This window comes from Melozone crissalis, unplaced genomic scaffold (assembly GCF_028551555.1).
Source record: "Melozone crissalis strain CALT ecotype California unplaced genomic scaffold, PUWL_Pcris_2 ptg000016l_1, whole genome shotgun sequence".
NCBI lineage: Eukaryota > Metazoa > Chordata > Aves > Passeriformes > Passerellidae > Melozone > Melozone crissalis.
In genome coordinates, this window is record NW_026535794.1 from 547,394 (window position 1) to 569,442 (window position 22,049).

A 22,049-nucleotide genomic window follows, 5' to 3' on the forward strand; every position below is an offset into this window, starting at 1 on the left:
TGGGGGTGACACACCGGGACAGGTCAGTGACCACCGGGACCCCTCGGGCCCCAGGGAGGGGGACACGGGCGGATGGGGGGGACACACGGTGACACAGGAGGAACACATGGTGACAGGGGGGACACACGGTGCCGGGGGGGGACACAGTGACAGAGGGCACACACGGTGACAGAGGGGACACACACGGTGACAGGGGGGACACACGGTGACCGGGGGGACACATGATGACCGGGGGACACACAATGACACAGGGGACACACACGGTGACAGGGGGACACACAGTGACACAGGGGGACACACGGTGACCAGGGGGGACATACAGTGATAGGGAGACACATGGTGACCGGGGGACACACGGTGACAGAGGGGACACACACGGTGACAGGGGGGGACACACGGGGACAGAGGGGGCACACAGTGACACAGGGGACACACACGGTGACACAGAGGACACGGTGACACAGGGGACACACACGGTGACAGGGGGGGACGCACGATGACCGGGGGACACACGGTGACAGAGGGGACACACACGGTGACCGGGGGGGACCCGGCGGGCGGGAGCGGCTGCTGAGTCACCGCCCGGGGCCGTGCCTGGCACCGGCGGCGCGGGCACGGCCGGCCCGGGAGACAATGCCCGCGCTGATCGCGGTGCTCGGGGCCACGGGGGGGCACGGGGGGACACGGGGGGGACACGGGGGGGACACGCGGCTCCCTCCTGTCCCCCCCGGTGCCACCAGGCCCGCGCAGCCGCTTTGGGGGGCCCCGCCCTGTGTCCCCCCCCCGGGATGCTCATCCCCCTTTCTGAGGAGACAAAGTGGGGGAAACTGAGGCCGGGCCCCGCCCTCCCTCCCCCCCCCGGAGCTGATGCAAGCGCTGGGTGGGCCCGCGCCCCCTCCCCCGCCCCCGGGCACGGAGCCTCTATCGCGACAGAGCGGGGCCGGGCGGGACGCGGCTCCCGCTGACATCAGCCGGGCCGGGGCCCCCGCCCCCGCCGCAGCCCCGCCGATGCTCCCGCGCCGCCGCCGCAGCCGGAGCGGGGGGAGCGGGGCGGGCCGGCCCGGGGCGCGGCGCCGAGCCCGGAGAGCGCCCGGGAGCCGGGGGGGGCGCGGCCGAGAGCCAGAGCGCCATGCCGGAGGGAGCGGAGGCAGGTGAGGCCCGGGCGGAGAGAGGGCGAGCAGGGAGAGGAAGGACGGGATGGAGCGGGGCGAGGATGATGGAGCGGCGGGATGAAGGACGGAGCCGGAAGGATGAAGGACGGAGCGGAAAGGACGGAGCCGGAGGATGAGGATGGAACAGGAGGATGGAGCCGGTGGGATGAAGGACGGAGCAGGGAGGAGGCAGCCGGAGCCGCCAGGGTGGAGATGGAGAGATGAAAGGAAGAGCGGGAGCCATGGAGGGATGAGGATGGAGCAGGGGATGAAGGACGGAGCGGGGAGGGCTGCGGGCTGGGAGGATGAGGATGGAGCGGAGGGAAAGGTGGGTCGAGGTGGGGGATGAAGGACAGAGGTGCAATGGTGGAGCTAGAGGATGAGGATGGAGCCGGGGGATGAAGGACAGAGCCCGAGGATGAGGATGGAGCGGGGAAATGAGGGGCAGGGCGGGAATGACGGAGCCGGAGGATGAGGATGGAGCGGGGGGATGAGGATGAGGATGAGGATGAGGATGAGGATGAGGATGAGGATGAGGATGGAGCGGTCGGACCCGGCCCGGCCGGGGCTCTCGGCAGCCGCCGCCGCCTGGGCTCGGGCCTGGCGGTACCGGGGGGCTCCGGCCCGGTCCCCCCGGCGGGGCACGGGCACTTTGGGGACCTGGGGGGCTGCGGGGTCACCACGCTGAACCCCGGAACGTGGCGGGGGTCGGCAGCGGGTTGTGCCCCCCCGTACCGGACCGGGAGGTGCTGCTGGGGCTGGGGGGCTGAGCCTCGGCCCGCCACCCCCAGGGTGGGAAACTGAGGCACGGCCCAAGGTCACCGCACAGCGCTGTCCCCCGGGCCACTGTCACGCGCGGGGGGGGCTGGGGACACCGGGAGCACCGCCAGGGTCACCCGCACCTCCTGCGGGGCTGGCGACAGCGGGGACAGGGAGGGGACACACCCCAGGGTCACCCTGCGCCCCCCAGGGCTGGGGCTGGGGGTCCCCAATAAAGAGGCGAGGGTCCGGTTTGTGCGGGGGGGGTGGTCAGGGTGTGCCGGGGGACCCCAAAACAGCCCCCGAGGTGGGGGGGGCCACGGTCGGGCTGAATTAACGGGGTCCCGCACCCCCCCCCCCCCCACTACAGGGCAGAGTCACCCCAGAACGGCCCCGGGGGGTGACGGGGGCAGGAACCCCCCCCAATGAGCCTTTGGGGGGTCCCCAGCACGTGGCGGGGGGGTTGTGCCGGACTGAACCATTGCAGACTGATGGGGGGGGGGAATCAGCGGCACCTGCCCCGCAAATCCCCGCCAGGCCCCGCCCCCTCCCGGCTCCCCGCGCGCCGCCCCGCCCCCCCCCGCCCCCCCCCCCACCCCTTTATAACGCCCGGGGGGCGCGGGGTCGGCGCTGCAGGAGGGGCCGGGGGCGACCGCGGCTCCGAACGCGCCCGCCCGAGCCATGGAGCCGTGCCCGGGGGCCTCAGGTGATGCTGGGGGGGCTCGGGGGGCTGTTTGGGGTCGGGCTGGGCACGGGGGGGCTGAGCACCCCCGAACTGAGCGCGGGGTGTGGGCATGGGGCGCCTGGGGAGGGGCTGTGAGGGGGGATAGGGGGGATGTGCCCTCTGCCCTCCACCCCATGGAGGGGTCTGGATTGGGGTCCCGCCCTGGTGTAACCGCGTGGCCCCCACAGACAGGGGTTTGGGGACGGGGGGCTGGAACTGTGCCCCCCCCCCCCCCCCCCAGTGCCCCCAGACCTCCCGGGACCCTCCGCAGGTGCTCCGGATGGGGCTCACCTGTTCTCCCAGCCCTGCATGGGTGGGGTGACACCAGCCCCCAGCCAGGGCACTGCCCCGGGTGTCCCCCCTTCCACCGTCACAGGACGATGACCCGGGGGGGCTGTGGCACTTAGGGGCGTCCCCTCTCTCTACGGTGACACTGCGGCACTCAGGGCTGTCCCCTCTGTCTATGATGACCCTGTGGGGGCTCTGGCACTCAGGGCTGTCCCCTCTCTCCGCAGCGCCCCCGCCGATGCCGGCCAAGGAGGAGGCTCGCCCCCCGCCCGAGGGGGCCAGCTGTGAGCCCGGCGCCGCCGCCGCCGCCCCCCCCGGCTCTCCGTGCCGCCCCCCGCCCGCGGAGCCGCTGGACGCGCGCATCGTGATGGGCGAGGAGACGCGCAGCGCGCCGCCCGAGCCGCGGGCCGCGCCCCCCGGGCCCTGCCCCTTCCCCGCGCCCCCCAAGGAGCCGCCCCCGGGCCGCCCCCCCGCGCTCGACCCCGAGCTCTTCTTCACGGCGCCCTCGACGCCGGTGCGGGCGGGGGGGCCGCGGCCGGGCCCGCCCGAGGAGCCGGCGGACGCGGACAGCGAGGGGCTCTGCTCGCCCCCCACGTCCCCCTCGGGCTCTTACATGACGGCCGAGGGCGGCAGCTGGGGCTCCTCGGGCACCGCCAGCACCTCCCCGTCCTGCTCCCCCAACCTGGCGGCCGAGGCCGAGGGCCTGGGGGAGGCCGAGGCCGAAGGGCTGGGGGGGGCCCTGGGGCTGCCCCCCGGCCTGGGGGACCCCCCGGCCTTCCCCCCGCTGTCCCCCGAGGAGGAGGATGACGACGAGGAGGACGATGATGACGAGGACGGGCCCTTCGCGCCGCCGGGCTGCGCGGATGACGAGGATGATGAGGACGGGCGGACGCCGGAGGAGGAGGATGAGGACGAGGGCTCGGGGCTGATCCCGGCGGCGCTGCTCCCGTTCCGGGGCAGTCTCCTCTTCCAGGCCGAGGCCGTGGAGATCTCACCCCGGGCCGTCCCCGAGGAGGAGGAGGATGAAGGCAGCACCTCGGCGTCCTTCCTGCGCTCGCTGTCCGAGAGCTCCATCCCCGAGGGCGGGGACGAGGCCTTCGCCTTCCGCGACGACACCGACGCCTCCTCGGACTCGGCCGCCTACGACGGGGACGAGGACGAGCGGCTCTACGGCAGCGAGCGGCACGCGGGGGACGCGGGGACACCGCCGGGCACCCCCCCGGGCTCCCCCGCGCCCCCCGGCGTGGAGCTGCACCTGCGGGCCGGGTCCCCGAGCACCGGGACAGCCCCGGCGCCGCCCCCGGGGGACGCGCGGCTGGACGGCCACGCCCGTGTCCCCGTCACCGCCTGTGTCCCCATGGCCGGGGCGGCGGCAGCCACAGAAGGTTCTGGAACAGCGCTGGGACCGTGCCCGGAGCTGGCAGGGACCGGCCCTGTCCCCCCGGCCCCGGGGCTCTGTGCCAGGGACCCCCAGAGCCACCAGCCGGGGGGCACCAATGGGGACGGGCCTGGCGGTGACAGCGATGGTGACAACGACCTCGAGCTCAGCACGGGGACGGTGGGGAGCGCCGATGGCCACAGCGAGCTAGGATCTGCAGCCACTGCCCTGGGGACAGCAGTGACACCGACCCCCCTGGATGAGAGGGACGCTGCAGACAGTGACATGGTGGCACCAGTGACACCGACCCCCCTGGATGAGATGGACTCTGTGGCCAATGACGTGGTGGCACCAGTGACACCCAGCCTGATGGACTCGGTGGACACGGACCTGGTGGCACCAGTGACACCCAGCCTGGTGGACTCGGTGGACACGGACCTGGTGGCACCAGTGACACCCAGCCTGGTGGACTCGGACCTGGTGGCACCAGTGACACCAACCCCCCTGGACGAGATGGATGCTGCAGCCCCCAGCCCGGTGACACCCAGCCCGCCTGACACTGACATGGTGACACCGGGGACACCAATCCCATTGGACACTGCAGATGCTGATGTGGTGACAGCCAGCCTGATGGACAGCACAGCCCCCAGCCCGGTGACACCCAGCCCACCTGACGAGCAGGACACTGTGGCCACCGATGTGGTGACACCAGGGACACCAACCCCGCTGGACACTGCAGATGCTGATGAGGTGACAGCCAGCCTGATGGACAGCACAGCCACCAGCCTGGTGGCACCCAGCCCGTTGGATGCTGCAGCCCCTGATGGAGTGGCATTGGTGACACCAAGCCCGCCAGATGAGCCAGACACCGTGGCCACCAGCTTGGTGACACCAGTGACAGCCAGCCCTCCAGATGAGCCAGACAGTGTGGCCACCAGCCTGGTGACGCCAGTGACACCCAGAACACCACATGAGCTGGAGGATACCATGGCCATGGACCTGGTGACACCAACCCCACTGGTGACAGCCAGCCCCCTAGATGAGCCCGATACTGCAGCCACCAGGCTGGTGACACCAGTGACACCCAGCCCACCACGTGAGCTGGACATCACGGCCACTGACCTGGTGACAGAGGTGACACCCAGCCCGCTGGACAAGATGGAAGCTGTGGACGCTGTCCTGGTGACACCAGTGACACCCACCCTGAAGGATGCTGTGCCCGCTGACTTGGTGACACCAGTGACACCCGCCCTGATGGCCACTGTGGCCACCAGCCCGGTGACATCGCCCCCCATGGATGAGAGTAATGCTGCAGCCAATGACCTGGTGACATCGGTGACACCACTCCCCATGGATGAGAGTAGCACTGTGGCCACCAGCCTGGTGACATCGGTGACACCTGCCCCGATGGCCACCACGGACGCTGCCCCGGTGACCCCAAGCATGATGGACACCATGGACACCGAGACGGTGACATTGGTGACACCGAGCCCCCAGGATGAAACGGCCACCGTGACCCCCGACCTGAAGGACACCGTGACCCCCGACCTGAAGGACATCATGACCTCTGCTGCAGTGACCCCCGACCTGAAGGACAACGTGACCCCTGACCTGAAGGACATCATGACCTCTGCTGCAGTGACCCCCGACCTGAAGGACATCATGACCTCTGCTGCAGTGACCCCCGACCTGAAGGACAACGTGACCCCTGCTGCAGTGACCCCTGACCTGAAGGACACCGTGGCCCCTGCTGCAGTGACCCCTGACCCGAGGGATGCCATGACCCCTGCTGCAGTGACCCCCGCCCTGAAGGACAACGTGACCCCTGACCTGAAGGACATCATGACCTCTGCTGCAGTGACCCCTGACCTGAAGGACATCATGACCTCTGCTGCAGTGACCCCCGCCCTGAAGGACACCGTGGCCCCTGACCTGAAGGACACCATGACCTCTGCTGCAGTGACCCCCGACCCGAGGGACACCGTGACCCCCAGCCCGATGGATGCCGTGGCCACCACCCCGGTGACCCCCAGCCCCCCGGGCGCTGTCCGTGCCCCGTGTCCCCCTGCCCGGGCCGTGTCCCCCGTGGCGCTGGCAGCCCGGGAGCGCCCCGCTGTCCCCGCGTGTCCCCTGGCACGGGCGCCGCTGTCGCAGCCCCCTGAGGAGCGGGGGGACGCGGCCGCCGCCCCTGCCGAGGGTTCGTCCCGCACCGGCCCCGGCTCTGTCACCGTCCCCGCGGGGGGAGCGGCCGTGCCGAGGCTCTCGGAGCCCGAGGAGGAGGAAGAGGAGGAAGCGGAGGATGAAGATGAGGATGAGGACGCGGCCCCCGCGCCCCCCTCGCCGCAGTTCACGGCCTCGGAGCGGGAGGTGTTCGTGGGGGCCCCCCCGGCGCCCCCCGAGCCGCTGCCACCACCCGGTGCCTTTTCGGGGCGCGGGGCCGGCCCGGGGGTCCCCGCCCCGCCCCCGGGGGTGCCGCCCCCCGCGCCCCCCGGCCCCGCCGCGGGGGACACCGATGCCAAAGGCCCCCCGAGCCCCCCCGCGGGCCCCCCCGAGCAGCAGCAGGAGGAGGAGGCCGTGGGGGGGGTCGCCCCCGGCCCCCTCCCCGCTGCGGGGCCGCCCCCTGAGCCCCCCCGCCCTGCGCCCCCCAAACTCAGCCAAGTGCCTCCCCCCAGGGCCCCCCCCGGCCAGGAGCCCCCCCCGGGGCTGCCCCTCTCCAGGAAGCACCTCGAAGGTAAGAGACCCCTCCCCAAAACCCCCCTGGCTGTGGGGCTGGGGTGGGGGGGACTTGGGGGGGGTCCCTGGGTGCAGCCCCACGGGGGGGTTTGGGGGTACCACCAGCTCAGCCCCCCCTTGCCATGGGGCGTTGGGGCCAGGGTGGGGGGCTGGGGGTGCCTTTGGGGGGGTCCGGGTGGGCAGTGGGGGTGAGCAGGCAGAGCTGAGCCCCAGGGTGGGTTCTGGGGGTGCCTTGGGGGGTCCCAGGGTGGGCAGTGGGGGTGAGCCCCCAGAGGGGTTCTGGGGGTGCCTTTGGGGGGTCCCGGGTGGGCAGTGGGGGTGAGCCCCCAGAGGGGTTCTGGGGGTGCCTTTGGGGGGTCCCGGGTGGGCAGTGGGGGTGAGCAGGCAGAGCGGAGCCCCAGAGGGGTTCTGGCCCCCCCAGCTCAGCCCCTGTGCCCCCCAGCCCCCCAGAACCCCCCGCAGAAGGAGCCGGAGCCCCGGGGCCGGGCGGGGGTCGCGGGGGCGGGGGCGGCCCGGGCGCCCCCCCGGGGGTCTCTGCAGTCCGAGTCGAGCTCGTCCAGCGAGGCTGAGCCCCCCCGGCCCCCCCCGGCCCCCCAGCGCTGCCAGCCCAACCACCGAGGTGAGGGGGGGTCCCGGGGGTGCCCCCGCCTTTGGGGGGCCCGGGAGCCCCTCTCACACCCCCCCACCCCCAATCTGTGCAGGGTCCGGGAACGAGTCCGAGAGCAACGATGAGTCCGTCCCGGAGCTGGAGGAGCCCGAGGGCTCGGAGCTGCCCCCGGCCCAGCCCCAGGTGCGCTCGGGGGGTTTGGGGGGTGCTGGGGACCCTCGGGTGTGGGGATACCGCTGACCCCCGTCCCGTGTCGCAGGTGCCCCTCGGCCACGGCCTCGGGCCCGGGGAGGAGCCGCTCAGCAAAGCCAAGCAGAGCCGCAGCGAGAAGAAGGCCCGAAAGGTGGGGGGGCCCTGGGGCTGGGGGTGCCCCTCTGGGCTGGGGGGGTCCCATCCCGGGTTTGGGGAGGGGGCCAGGCCGGGGAGGGGCAGATCCTCACTCCGGGGTGGGACTCGGGGGGTCCCCACCGTGGGTTGGGGGTCCCATCCTGCCCGTGCTGAGGGACAGCGTCCCCCGTGTCTGGCTCCGTTCCCCCGGGGATTTGGGGTGCCGCGGGGGGCTGTGCCTCCCCCGGCGCTGCGGGGGCTCACTCGGTGCCCCCCCAGGCCATGTCCAAGCTGGGGCTGCGGCAGATCCACGGCGTCACCCGCATCACCATCCGCAAGTCCAAGAACATCCTGTTCGTCATCTCCAAGCCCGACGTGTTCAAGAGCCCGGCCTCCGACATCTACATCGTCTTTGGGGAGGCCAAGGTGGGCTCGGGGGGCTCTGGGGAGGGGGGTTCCTGGCTCGGGGGGCTCCGGTGACCCCGTGTCCCCCCCAGATCGAGGACCTGTCCCAGCAAGTGCACAAGGCGGCGGCCGAGAAGTTCAAGGTGCCCCTGGAGCACTCGGCGCTGGTGACCGACGCCGCTCCTGCCCTGGCCATCAAGGAGGAGAGCGAGGAGGAGGAGGAGGTGAGTGGGGGGCTCTGAGACCCCCGGGGGTGCCGGGGGGGTGACAGGGCTATGACCCTGGTGACGTGGTCAGTGCTGTGACCATGGGGATGGCTGAGGTGATGGTGTGGCCTGGGGGGGTGCGCAGGGGGCTCTGTGGCATTCACACATTCTGTGTGTGCCCCGGGGGGTCTCACAGCGCTGTGCCCCCTCCCCAGGTGGACGAGACAGGCCTGGAGGTGCGGGACATCGAGCTGGTGATGGCCCAGGCCAACGTGTCCCGGCCCAAGGCTGTGAGAGCCCTGAGGCACAACAACAACGACATCGTCAACGCCATCATGGTGAGCGGGGGGCTGAGACCCCCTCTCCCTTTTCCCAGGGGGAATTGGGGCTGAGACCCCCTCTCCCCTTTTCCCAGGGGGAATTGAGGCCATGACGCCCCCTTTTCCTGGGAGGAATTGGGGCTGATCCCCCCCACCTTTTCCCAGGGGGATTGGGGCTGAGACCCCTTTCCTCAGCAGGAATTGGGGCTGTAACCCCCCCCTATTCCCAGGGGAAGTGGGATTGGGACTGTCACTCCCCTTTTCCTTGGGGCAATTGGGGCTGAGACCTCCCCTTCCCTTTTCCCAATGGGATTTGGGCTGATCCTCCTCCCTTGTCCCAGTGGGATTGGGGCTGTGACCTCCCGTTTTCCCAGGGGGAATTGGGATTGGGCCTGTGACCCCCTATTCCCAGCAGGAATTGGGGGTGACCCCCTTTTCCCATGGGAATTGGAACTGGGGCTGTGACCCCCCCTATTCCCATCAGGAATTTGGGGTGACCCCGGTATTCCTGCCTCTGCTCTCTCCCACAGGAACTGACCATGTAGCAGCCGGGGGTGTCCTGGCCCCCTGTAGAGATGCACAGAGCCCCCCCAGACCCTTCCTCCCGCCCCCCATCCTCCTCCTGGCCCCTGGACTGCTCAATAAAGGCCTCCTGCACCCCTTGGATCGCACCGAGCCTCCCAGGCCTCGTTTGGGGGGGCTCGGGGGGGGCAGTGCTGGGGCTGTAACTGGGATGGGGAGGTGGAAGGGACAGGTTCTGCACCCCAGGGTGCTCCCAGCATCCTTGGGGATCATCCCAGGCCTGATCCTGGGGGCTTGGGGGTCCCTTTGCCAGCAGTGGGATTGGGGGGCAGTGCCTGGGGGTGGAACTGGGATGATGGGGAGGTGGGACAGGTCCTGCACCCCTTGGGGATCAGGGATAACCCTTCCCCTCCGGATCTGGGGCATGGCAATGAGGCCCCTGAGCCCCAAGGGAGGCTGGGGAGGGAGGGAACCCTTGCTCCCCAAATCCCAGGGGTCCCAGGGCCCCTCCCCTGCTCTCCATTTTCTGGCTGTTGGGAGGGGAAAGGTGCAGGAGGGGATGCTTTGTGTGCCCCAGGTGAGTCCCTGGAGGTGCCTCAGCTCCCGGGACACCTGAATTCCAGAGGGAGGGGGGGTTGGGGTACCCTGGGAAATGTGGGGGGGTCACCAGTGGGGTAACGGTGTGGGGGACACCCCAGTGTGGGCAGGGTGATGGGGGCAGAACTGGGTGTGGGGGCATTTGGGGCCGAGGCCTCTGGAATGTTCTGGATTCCCAAAGTGCTGAGTCAGCGTGTGGCCCCAGAGGGGGAGGAGCCAGAGCCCCTGGGCGTGGCTGTGGGGCAACGGCCCCTCCCAGGCCCAGCTGGGACCCCCCCACAACCAGGGGATGCACACCAAGGGGGCTCTGGGGTCCCACCGAGCTCCTCTCCCCAGCAGGACCCCGGGGTGGGTGAGGAGGGGGCAGTGACTGGGGGCAATCCCAGTCTGGGGCAGCTGCCATGCTCAGGAATGTTCCAGTACCATGGATGAGAGGGTGAAAGAATTCACATTGTGGTAAAACTTCATTCGGGGGGGGCACTTCTGGGGGAGCCGCTGTGCAAACTGTAAACTGGGGAGGGGGAGCAGACCCAGCCCCCTGGGAACAGACCCAACCCTCAGCACATCCCTCAGAAGCAGATCTGTCCCTCTGGGAGGAGACCTGCCCCCAAAACCCCAATCCAGCTCTGTGCCAGCTGGAGCCCCTGGAGCTGTTCAGGGGGCTGGGGCACTGCAGACACCCGTGGGACCCCCACAGGAGGGGTCTGGGCTCCCTCCAAGGGCTGCTCCATCTTCCAGCATCTTCAGGGCCCAGGTTGGTGTTCTTGGGTCCCTCCAGGGGCAGCTCCAGAGTCCCCCTGGGGCAGATCCGTGTTCCATGTCCCCTCTGAGGGCAGCTCCAGGGGCAGCTCCGTGTCCCGGATCCCCCCGAGGGCAGCTCCCTGTCCTGGGGTCCCTCCAGGGGCAGCTCCAGGGTCCCCCTGGGGCAGATCCATATCCCATGTCCCCTCCAAGGGCAGCTCCATGTCCCAGGATCACCTTGGGATCAGCTCCACATGCCATGTCCCCACAGGGGGCAGCCCCAGGTCCCCCCCGGGGGTGTCTCTGTTGCCCATCATGGGTGTCTCTGTGTCCCGGGTCCCCCCGAGGGCAGCTCCTGTCCCCCCTCAGGGGTGTCTCTGTGTCCCAGGGGATGTCCCTGGTCCCCCCTCAGGGGTGTCCCTGTGTCCCCGGTCCCCCCGGGGGTGACTGTGCCCCGCGGGAGCAGCTCCGGGGCCGCCTCAGTTCGAGTCCCGGTCCAGGCTGCAGCCCAGGGCCTCGATGTCGCTGCTGATGTGGGAGATCATCCTGTCCCACTCGTCCTCCTCGGAGGGCACGGACTGCTCGTCGGAGCTGCCGGCGGCGGTGCCGTTGGAGGCGGCGGCGGGGCCCAGCGAGCGGCGGTAGCGCCCGAAGCTGTCGGTGATGATGCCGCGGCCGTCCTTGACGCCGATGGTCTCCAGGAAGTTCTCGAAGTGCTGGCTGTCCTTCTCGGGGATGAAGGGCCGCAGGCCTGGGGACGCGGCAGGGACACGGCAGGTGAGTGCTGGGGCTCCTCACCCGGACCGTTCCTGAGCCCCTGGGAGGGACAGGGACCCCCAGGGTGCCCCATTCAGTGACACCTGGGACTGCAGGCACTGCTCACCGAGGGCAAAATCCGGCTAACATGGTGTTTTCTGAGCTCCAAACCGTCTAATTCCTCACCCGCCATCCTGCTGGGCTTTGCTGGGCTTATCCCAATGATTTGTCCCATCAGGGACGTCTGTTCTGTCCCCTCACTGTCCCCAGGGGTGAGGGGGACCCACTAGTCCTGTTCTGCTAATTTTAAATTCCAGACTCCCTTTTCCTTGGCCAGGTGAGAGGCCCCAGGTGTGGTCAGACGCTGCTCCTGTCCTGGGAGCATTCTGTGTTCCTGACCTGTTTTCCAAGGATATCAGAGGCCAGGTTGTTTAAATATCCCTGCTCTGGAGAGGAGGTCTCCTGGCCTGAGATTTTCAGGTCTGAATTAAATTCCCAGGTCTGGACTGGGGTGCCTGGATCGGGAGGAGGTTCCCAGGTCTGGGTTGGGGTGCCTGGATCGGGAGGAGGTTCCCAGGTCTGGGTTGGGGTGCCTGGATCTGGGGGAGGTTCCCAGGTCTGGGTTGGGGTGCCTGGATCGGGAGGAGGTTCCCAGGTCTGGGTTGGGGTGCCTGGATCGGGAGGAGGTTCCCAGGTCTGGGTTGGGGTGCCTGGATCGGGAGGAGGTTCCCAGGTGCTTGACAGGCAGGTGTGAGCAGGGAAGAGCTCTGAGGAGAGCCTGGAGCTGTGGGATGAGCTGGGCTGGATGGCCCAGCTGCCCTCATGAGGAATGCACAGGTGAGCTCTCCATGGCTCCTTGGGGTGCCTGGGGAGGTGCTGCTGGCATTTCTGGGGGGCTTGTGCAGGGTTGGAGCTGGGCCCTGATCCTTGGGGTGCCTCCCAAGCCAGGACAGTCCGTGATTCTGGAAGCCCCCAGCTCCTGAGGGCACCCTGACCCCCAGGAGATGGACTGGGATGGTGGTGGCACCCCAAGGCCCCCCTGCACGCTCAGCCCTGTTCTCCTGGCCCTGGAGGCGTCCCCCACTCACCCAGGAGCAGGAATTTCCTGCTGTCCCCGTAGAGCTGCTTGAGGTTGATGCAGAACTCGTGGATGGAGGCGCCGTTGCGGTACTCATGCAGCAGCATGGCAAACTGCTGGATCTCCTGAGAGGACAGCTTGGTGCGCAGCTGTGGGGACAGCACGGGCCTCTGGCACCTGCCTGGGGCTGGCAGGGACAGGGCAGGGACAGGAACCCTGGGGGACAGCAGGGCTGGTCTCTGGGGTCACTGGGGTTCCTGGAGCCTTGGGGCATGAGGGGACTTGGATGCTGGGAAAGGGAAAAGGGTGAGGGGAAAATGCTTCTCCCACAGTAGCAGAGTCCAGAGGAGGCCCTGGAGCCCCTCTGCTCTGGAGCCAGGCTGGAGAGCTGGGAATGTTCCCCTGGAGAGAAGCTCCAGGGACAGCTCAGAGCCCCTGGCAGGGCCTGGAGGGGCTCCAGGAGAGCTGGAGAGGGACTGGGGACAAGGCATGGAGGGACAGGACACAGGGAATGGCTCCCACTGAAAAAGTGGCAATTTCAATTGGATACTGGGATGAAATTCTTGGCTGGGAGGGTAGTGAGGGACTGGAATGATTTCCCAGGGAAGCTGTGGCTGCCCCACCCATGGAAGTGCCCCAGGCTGGGTTGGATGGGGCTTGGAGCAGCCTGGGCTAGTGGAAGGTGTCCCTGCCACGGCAGGATGGGATGGGATCATCCTCACAGCCCCTTTCCCCCCAAACCATCCCATGGTTCCATGACACGAGCCCAGGACCAGGCCCTCCAAGCCCAGCCTGGCTGGGGAGGACGAGGACGAGCTGCTCCCCCAGGCCTGATCCCAAACCGCAATCCCAGAGCCCAGTCCCAGCTCCCACCGTCATCATGTAGTCCTGGAGCAGCTCGGTGGCCGTGGTGCTGAGCTCGCTCTCGCTGGCCGTGGTGACGTGCGGGGACGGGGACGTGTCCCCCGCTTCCAGCGTGTCTGCAAAGGAACTGACACCCAGCAGCAGGGTCAGCTCTCCAGGGACCCCTGGGCAGGCGCTGCTGGGGGGCTGGGCCGGGCCAGGACCCTTGGGGTGCCTCCCAGCCCAGGTTATTCTGTGATTCTGGGAGCCCCCTGCTCCTGAGGGCACCCCAAGGCTCCCAGGGAACTGAATGCTGCTTTGGTGACAGTGACAGCAAAGCCCTCTGTGGGGAATTATCCGTCTGGCTGCTTCATTCCTGGGAATACAGGGAAAAATCCCCATGCTCCCTATCTTGGACTTAAATGTGCAATTTTCAATGAGGTTCCCAATTCCTCCATGTTAAACATTCCTGGAGCATCCCTCAATGTTAACCACTGGTTTGTGTGTGAGGATTTCATCCCACAAACAGTGCTCATGTTTCCAGGAGGGAGAAGTCTCCCAAATAACCAGTTTTGGGGAAAACCCTGCTCCCAGCTGCAGCTGCTGGCCCTGCACCGTGCTGACACAGGGATGTGACTCCTGGAATGCTGAGGGCAGAACAATCCAGCCTGGCCAGGAGTCGTGCCAACCCCCCAGGCCTGGCCAGGCTCAGCTGAGCTCCCCGGTGTGCTGAGGGCAGCAGATCAGGGTTAATCCCAGCTCCAGGGGCCAGGGATCACTCACAAAGTGCTGGCATCCGCCTCGAAGGGCTCCTTCACGTCCACCTTGGTGGAAGAGTCATCTGCAGGGGAAAATGTGGGAGATGGAGTGTGAGAGGCATGAACTCACTGTTTTCCCAAGCCAGGAGAGACACAAAGTGATTCCTGACGTGGCTGGAGGGGAGGAGGCCAGGAATGAGTGACCAGGTAAGAGCAAATGGCCTCAGGTTGTGCCGGGGGAGGTTCAGGGTGGATCTCAGGAAGATTCCTGCATGGGAAGGGTGGTCAGGCACTGAAACAGGATGCCCAGGGAGGGGGGGAGTCCCCACCCTGTGGATGTGGCACGTGGGGACATGGGCAGTGGTGGCCTTGGCAGGGCTGGGTGGGCTTGGGGGTTCCTGAGGCTTTTCCAATCTCAACCACTCCTGGCTGTGGCTGTGTGTGGCCCTGGGGAGGTGCTGGGGGCTCCTGAGGCTCTCCCAGCCCCAGTCCCTCCCAGCTGTGACTCTGTGTGACCCCAGGGAGGTGCTGGGGGGCAGGAGCACCCCAGCCAGGGCACACGCACCGCTGTGCAGGGACAGGTGCCGGGTCGGTGTCGAGGCCCCGTCGAAGATGGCGCGGTCCAGGAAGTCGATGGTGGACTCGGTGTAAACGATCTGGAAGACTTGGCTGAGCAGGGAGCACAGCTCCTCAGCACCCACCTGGGAACAGCAGGGAGCTGTGGCAGAGCCCAGGCAGGGACATCCCCTCTCCCTCTGGCTCTGTGGGATGGGTGCTGGGCCGCCATGAGGACAGGGAGGGCACAGAGCCCACATCCATCATCCTCCCAGCATCCCCACCCTCTCCCACCCAGCAGCAGGAGCTGGGATGCTCCAGCATCAACCCTGGAGCCCCCAAATTCTGTGCTGAGGCTCCCCCATGCAGCTCCCTGGGATTTTGGCTCATCCCAGAGGAATGCCAGAGTGGGGAATGAGGGCAGTGAAGCTCCACCCTCAGTGCAGACCAGAGAGGCTGAGACTGGAATCCCTGGATGCGGACACTGGATGAAACAAATTCCCAGGTCAGCACAGGGAAAACACCCCGATCAGCAAATCCCCATTGTGGGATTGTCCTCAGGGATTCTGGGCTGCTGCAGAAGGCTCTGGATGACAGGGACAAGGGAAATGCTTCTGGAGACCCTCCTGTGTCCCAGAGCTGGCACAGGGATCAGGAGTCCTTCTGCAAGTGCTCCAGCAATGCCCAAACACACCTGGCATCCCTAAATCTGTGTCCCACGAGGTGTGAGAGCAGAGAAGGATCCTGACACACAGCAGGACTTGGCCACTGTGATTTTGCGGCTCCACCATCACCACCATGACCCGAGAGCCAGAACCTCCCAGCAATCCCAGTGACCCTGAGCCCAGGCTGGGTGCTCCCAGGGCTCCATGGAGCAGTGAGAGCCAGCCCTACCTTGTTCTCTGTGGCCAGCACCACCAGGCAGCAGCACTCCAGGGGCCCCCCTGCGCTCTCCGACAGCGAGCCCGACGTCAGCGCCTTGGAGCCCTCGGCACACAGGCTCTGGCTGGGCGAGATGCCGGGATCCTGAGCTGAGGGGAGAGCACGGGTGAGGCCAGGGAGGGGGTGGGAAGGAGTCCTGCAGGTGAGGAAGGGCCCCGAAGCAGGAGAATGGGATGAAAAGCCTCCAGTTTGGAGATGGGTTTGACAGGTGTCCAGCTGTTTTCACAGCTCAGAATTCCATCACTGGATTTCCAGCCCCTGAGGTGTTTATTCCTTTATTCCACGGTCTCTCCATGAGGTTTGTACTCAGATAAATCCCTGGCTCAGCCCTCCCCTGCTGCAGTTGGTTTAGGGGGCTCCCCACACTCCCCAGCTCCCCAAACCATGCAGGTGTGACATGCACAGGACAGGGATCCAGGTGTCACAGAACCCTCATGGGATGCTCTGGGCTGGAGAGACCTTGAAGCCCCTCCAGCTCCACCCCCTGCCACGGGCAGGGACATCTCCCACTGTCCCAGGTGGCTCCCAGGGGACAATCCCAGCCCCATGGGCACAGCTCACCTGTCTTGAGCACCACCAGGTGTGCGGAGTCGTCCCGGATGTAGGAGACGGAGGCGATGTCGTGGATGGGCACCCTGAGGATCAGGTCCTCCCCGTCCCTCCACACCAGCTTGATGTTGTAGGCAGAGAGGCTGATGACAGCATCATGCTCTGGGGTCAGCTGCCCTGGGAGCTGGTGGGCTCTCTGCAACACCAGGATTCACAGGGGTTTAGTCATGGAAGGGCTGGGCCTGGAGGGAGCTGAAGGATTATCCAGCTCCATTCCACTGTCCCAGGCTGCTCCCCATCCAGCCTGGCTGGAACACCTCCAGGGATGGGGCCACAGCTCCTCTGGGAAATGCATCCCAGGGTGTTTCCCCTTTGGGAGCAGCAGCTGGCCCAGGGCTGAGGAGCCCCTGTGAGCCTGGGTCTGTGCCTGCTGTGGGGAGCACAGAGCAGCTGAGCGCTCACCTTGGCGTTGTCGATCAAGTGCAGGATCTCCGTGCGGCTCGAGGGGTTCAGGTACCCCGGGATGGACGTGAGCTGCCCTAAATACTGGGAGAGAACAGCCAAACCATTACCACAGCATGGACACCAACCTGGACACGGCAGAATGAGCCATGGAGACGCTCCAAGGAAAACCCGGGACAGGAACAGGGTTAGTTGGGTTTTGGGTTAGGGTTTTGGCTTTGGGAGATAGATGGATGGATGGATGGGTTTGGGAGATGGATGGATGGGTTTGGGAGATAGATGGATAGATGGATGGATGGATGGATGGGTTTGGGAGATGGATGGATGGATGGGTTTGGGAGATGGATGGATGGATGGATGGGTTTGGGAGATAGATGGATGGATGGATGGATGGATGGATGGATGGGTTTGGGAGATGGATGGATGGATGGGTTTGGGAGATGGATGGATGGGTTTGGGAGATGGATGCATGGGTTTGGGACATGGGTTTGAAATGGGCAGTGGGTTCCCAGTGCCAGCTGGGTATCAGGAAGGGCTCCCAGGAGCAGCCCCCGGGGTACCTTGACCTCCTTCTCGATGTAGTCGTGGAGCAGCAGGTCGGGCTCCACGCGGTCGGGCGGTGCCACCAGCACGGTGTGCAGCGGGCGCCGCTCCGTCACCTTCTCCTGGGCCTTCTTGTCCCGGCCCTTCTCGCCCTTCAGGAACACGCGCTTGAACGGGGACACGATGCCAGGCTGGGGACACCAACAGCAGTGGGGTCAGCAGGGGCTGGCACTGGCACTGGGGGTCCCACAGCCCCTCCTGCCTGGCAACCCTCGATCCCACCCTGCTGCTTTTGCCCCATGGACAGTGCTCGGTTTGGAGCTATACATTCATGGATTTCCAGAGAAAACCCTTTTCCTGGGACACAGCACAAGTGATGAACGTTCCCACTGCCAAAATATGGTCGTTTCCCCCAAAGCCACTGTGTTCAACCTTGCAGGTAAGAGAAACACATCTCTTATATACAACAATATATTCCATGTCAAATGCCCCACAGACAATGCCCGCTCTGGAGCTGTACATCCATGGATTTCCAGAGAAAACCCTTTTCCTGGGACACAAAGCCAGTGTTGAATGTTCCCATTACCAAAATATGGTGGTTTTCCCCCAAAGTCACCATACTCAACCTTCCAGGTAAGAGAAATCCAACTCTTGCATACAACAATATATTCCAGGTGAACAGTGGATCCAGAGGGATTCTCCATGGCTTTGTACCTCCCTGAGGATCTGATGGTGCAACTCAACAAGGAATGCCAAAGAAACAGGCAGGGACGTTCCAAGGAGACCCCAAACAATGAGAAAATGACCCAGAAAGTGGATTTCCCTGGGAAAAATGGGAAATTCCAAACCCTGTAGTGCAAAGTTTGGAAAACCACTGGAGCCAACACACAGCTGTCCTTCGTCATGGGAATGCCACGTGGATCTCACCAAGCTCCACACCAGATAAATGATTGGGAACATCCCCAAACTGCTCCAATTCCAGCTCTCCCAGGGGAAGGGGGTGTGTGGAGCAGACAGATCCATGGCTGGATCTAGGAACTCCTTGGACATGTGGCTCCAATGTCCCATTCCCTGGTGGCTTCTGCAACCACATCCTGGCCTTCCTGATCCGCAGGGGCAAGGGAAGGAATGTGGGACCTGAAGGGGCAGAGAACATGCTTCCAGTGGTGGGTTCATTAATTAATTATAACCCAAGGAAAAGCTCCTGGGACAATGGGAATTACCAGCTCACAAGGACATTGGGGACAGCCTGGACTGGAAAAGCGTCCCCTGGATGAGGGAGACAGAAATGAAGGGATCTTACAGGACAGAGAGGAAACAGCTCCCCAGCCCTGCCTCAGGAGCAGCAGGGTGGAATTTTGGGAAGCATCCCTGCACAGAGCACCCAGGACATTCCACCATCCTGCCAAGGAGCTGGGGCTCTGGAGACAAGGCACTGCTGGACACAACAGGTCAGTGTACCAAGAACTGAGACTTGGGGACTCCCCAGCTTTGGGGTGTCCCATCTGAAATCCTGCCTGCCAGTGCCTGAGGATGCAGTTCCTTGGGAATCCTTCAGGAATCCTTTGGGAATCCTGCAGGGATCCAAAGCAGAGCAAAGCAGGGCCGTGCCACCGGGACCGAGGCCGTACCCAACACTTCCCCTTTCACCAGGCAGGATCCAGGCCCACCCCAGCCCACAGAAACCCCTTTTCCCTCCAGGACGTGGCTGCAGCCCTCGGGCTGGGAGCATCCCGTGCCCCCCTGGCTGTCCTGGCAGGAATGGGCACCCCAAACCCCAGGTAGAGGCAGCTCAGGGCAGCTTGGCTGTGACGCAGCCTGGAGCAGCTCCTGCTCCCGGGGCCCCCAAAGGCCAGCACCCACCTCGTCCTCCATGGAGTCCCCCCGGGGAGCAGGAGCCGTGCTGGGGGGCTGTGGGGAGCTCTGGGGGAGCTGTGGGGCAGCAGGCACTGAGGGAAGGCTCCCCTCCTTTTGGGGTGCTGCAATGGAGGCGCTCGGGGCCAGGAAGCGCCGTGGTTTCCTCTGTGCCACGTGACAGACTGGGCTGGGGAGGGACCCACGGCGGGGCACGAGCCCAGGCCCCGCTCCCAGCCTGCCTCCCGTGCCCCCAGATCCATGGAAACACCCCCAGTCCTGCTGTCACACACCCAGGGGGGAACATCCCCGAGCCAAGGGAGGCTGAGCCCTGGTTCCTCTCCCAAGCTCAGAGTTGCTCTGTTCCAACACCCAGCTGGATCCCAGGTGCTGCTCCTGGAGGCTTTGCCAATCCCAGAGATGCCACAGCCCTCTGAGGCCATGGAATGCACAGCCTCTTCCTGCCCAGGGCAGCTGGGGCTGCCCCTGGGTCCCTGGCAGTGCCCAGCCAGGCTGCACGGGGCTGGGAGCACCTGGGACAGTGGAATTCCTCCACCCCAATTCCCGACCTCCCTGCATCCCACAGCACAGACACTCCCAAATCCACTTTATCCCAGAGAGCAGAGAGCAGAGGGGCTCCAGCCCTGCAGCAGCTCTGGGGCCTCTTCTGGGTCTCTGCAGCAGCTCCAGCTTCTTGTGCTGGTGGATCTGGGGCAGCTCTGCAGTGGGGTCTCACCTCTCCTTCTGCCCACCCTGGGGATCAGACCAGTGCGCAGGGCTGGAAATTCGGGATAACAAAGGGATTTCCAGAAGAATTTCCCCCAAAGACACAGCTCCAAGCTTAGCCAGTCCATGTTCCAGGAGGAAAAGGCTGAAGCAGCTGCTGGGAGAGGCAAAAGGCACCAGGCCCAGCCCTCCAGGGCACCCTGAGCTGGGAAAGCTGGGAATTCCCTCAGGGAAGCCTGGATCCCTGGCAGGGATTGTGCAGTCAGGGAAATCACTGCCAGGAGTTCTCCTCCTCCCACAGCTCCTGTGGGAATGGGCAGGCTGGGAGCTCCATGCCCACCTGGGGCTGCAGCTGTGACACCAGCCCATGGCTGGGCACAGTTCTAGAGGGACCCATCCATCCTGCCTGCCAGCACTGGTGGGAAACGGGATTTCACCCCAGGACAGCTCCCCTTCCCCTGGGACAACCTCAGTGAGAGCCAGGGAATGTGAGGAGATGGAAGGAACTGCAGGGCTCCAGTTTAAACCAGCTCAGGTTTTATCCACAGCCAGCCTGGGATTTTCCTCCTTCTCCCAGCCAAAGCTGCCCTGAGCTCCCTTTGGATCAGCACTGAGGGAGCTCAATGCCTACACTGGGGATGATCCATGGGGTGGGAAAAGCAGGCAGGAGAGCTCTCCCTGCAGCTGGAACAGCTGGGGCAGACAAGGATGGAGCTGCCCAGTCTGCAGCCAAACTGTCCAGGTTTAATGCTGACCCACGGGCAGCAGCTCCAGGGGTTAATTAACCACCAAACTGTCCAGGTTTAATGGTGATCCATGGACAGCAGCTCCAGGGGTTAATTAACCACCAAACTGTCCAGGTTTAATGGTGACCCATGGGCAGCAGCTCCAGGGGTTAATTAACCACCAAAACCAGGGAAAACTCCTTCCAAGGGAGCTCCCCGAGGCCATGGAGCAGCGGAGGAGAGGCCACAGCAGTGCCAGGGGTCAGCTCAGCCCTGCTCCAGAGGGACTGGGACAGGACAGGAGTGGGAGCAGCCCTGGGAAGGGGCCCAAGGAGGCTTTAGGAATCATCCAGGTGGGATTATCCAGGTGGGATTATGTATGACAGGGTTATGGGGGCCAGCCCAACGTGTCCCTGGGGCAGGGAGGAGGGAACACAACCCAGACTGTTCCCAGTGTCAGGAACGCAGTGGGGTGCCCCAGGGAGCAGGTGAGGCACACCTGAGCTCTGCCTAAACCCTGCAGCCATTCCTTCCCTAAAGCAGGACCGTCCTGTCTCTGATGGCATCATGGGCGTCTCATTCCCAAACCTGTCTGGGAAGCCTGGGGGGCAATTCCCAAAAAATCCCACTCAACTTCACTCATCCTGGGAATGTCTGCTCAGCTCCAGCAGGATCCTGCTGACACCTCTGGGCTCCCTGCGAGGCCATGGGCTCCCAAAATCCCCAATTTCCCCCCAAACGCCGGGAACAGCTCCATCCTCCTGCTCCAGGAGTGCAGAGCAGCTCTGGCTGAGCCTCTCCGAGGGCAGGGCCACAGAAATGGGCTGCAAGGAGGGAAATCAGGGCAACAGGAGGGAAATGGGCTGCAAGGAGGGACATCAGGGCTGGAGGGAGGGAAATCAGGGCACGGCTGGAGCTGCTGAGTCCCGGAGCCATGAAAGAGGCATCAATTAATAGATGCACGAATTAAATTAACTCGCATCAGTAACAATTTAAATAAATTAGCAAACTCATCAATGAATCGCTCCATAACTAATAACCCCATCAATTAACAACCTTCTCCAAGCGCTCAGTGACAGCGGGAGGTTCCGGGCTGGGGGCTTTGGGGACGGGACGCGGGCAGAGTCTCACGGGCAGCGGCAGCCGGTGCGTCCCGGGACGGGGCTCTGGGAAGGGGATGAGGGCAGACTGTCCCGGGCAGCGGCAGCCGGTGCCTCCCGGGACGGGGCTCGGGAACAGCCCCGGGAGGGCACCGGGCACCGCCGGGGGCGGCCCCGCCTGGTCTGAACCACCCCCGGGGGCACAGCGCGACCCCGCTGCCCCTGTGCCCCCGCTCTCACCTTCTTGCCCTTCTTGCCCTCCTCCTCCATGGCTCCGGCGGCGGCCCGGGCCCCCCCCGGGGCATCCCGGCCCGGGTGAGCGGCGGGGCCTCAACGCGCGGCGGCGGCGGCGGCCATAGCCCGCCCTGTTCCCGCTCCAGCCCCGCCTCCCGGTGCCGTT

The 22,049-nt window shown here is 65.7% G+C and overlaps 2 protein-coding genes across 2 annotated transcripts; one reads left to right on the top strand and one right to left on the bottom strand.

Annotated features, from left to right (window-relative positions):
• The first annotated feature begins 1,129 nt into the window (after nucleotides 1-1,129).
• Nucleotides 1,130-9,562, top strand: NACAD (NAC alpha domain containing). The gene is made up of 11 exons (XM_054273372.1): nucleotides 1,130-1,151; nucleotides 3,150-6,592; nucleotides 6,647-6,748; nucleotides 6,857-7,031; nucleotides 7,476-7,652; nucleotides 7,735-7,823; nucleotides 7,900-7,983; nucleotides 8,247-8,393; nucleotides 8,465-8,596; nucleotides 8,794-8,916; nucleotides 9,429-9,562. Exons 1-11 carry the CDS (start codon nucleotides 1,130-1,132, stop codon nucleotides 9,441-9,443), a joined length of 4,509 nt encoding a protein of 1,502 aa, XP_054129347.1. The 3' UTR covers nucleotides 9,444-9,562.
• Nucleotides 9,563-11,091: 1,529 nt separating this feature from the next.
• On the bottom strand, nucleotides 11,092-22,017 carry CCM2 (CCM2 scaffold protein). The gene is made up of 11 exons (XM_054273184.1): nucleotides 21,890-22,017; nucleotides 17,262-17,435; nucleotides 16,702-16,785; nucleotides 16,252-16,435; nucleotides 15,643-15,779; nucleotides 14,759-14,894; nucleotides 14,219-14,276; nucleotides 13,466-13,583; nucleotides 12,603-12,741; nucleotides 11,207-11,509; nucleotides 11,092-11,135 (listed from the first exon to the last, which is right to left on the bottom strand). The coding sequence occupies exons 1-10, from the start codon at nucleotides 21,917-21,919 to the stop codon at nucleotides 11,238-11,240; spliced, it is 1,332 nt and encodes a 443-aa protein (XP_054129159.1). The 5' UTR covers nucleotides 21,920-22,017; the 3' UTR covers nucleotides 11,092-11,135; nucleotides 11,207-11,237.
• Between the last annotated feature and the right edge of the window lie 32 nt (nucleotides 22,018-22,049).

Bases quoted from the DNA above. Each gene is read 5' to 3' on its own strand.
- NACAD (XM_054273372.1), top strand. From the start codon at position 1,130: ATGCCGGAGGGAGCGGAGGCAG. The intron at 8,394-8,464 runs GTGGGCTCGGGG...TGTCCCCCCCAG, and splicing joins TCGTCTTTGGGGAGGCCAAG to ATCGAGGACCTGTCCCAGCA. The intron at 8,597-8,793 runs GTGAGTGGGGGG...CCCCCTCCCCAG, and splicing joins AGAGCGAGGAGGAGGAGGAG to GTGGACGAGACAGGCCTGGA.
- CCM2 (XM_054273184.1), bottom strand. From the start codon at position 21,919: ATGGAGGAGGAGGGCAAGAAGGGCAAGAAG. The intron at 17,436-21,889 runs GTGAGAGCGGGG...TGGTGTCCCCAG, and splicing joins AGGGCAAGAAGGGCAAGAAG to CCTGGCATCGTGTCCCCGTT. The intron at 16,786-17,261 runs GTACCCCGGGGG...GTTCTCTCCCAG, and splicing joins ACATCGAGAAGGAGGTCAAG to TATTTAGGGCAGCTCACGTC.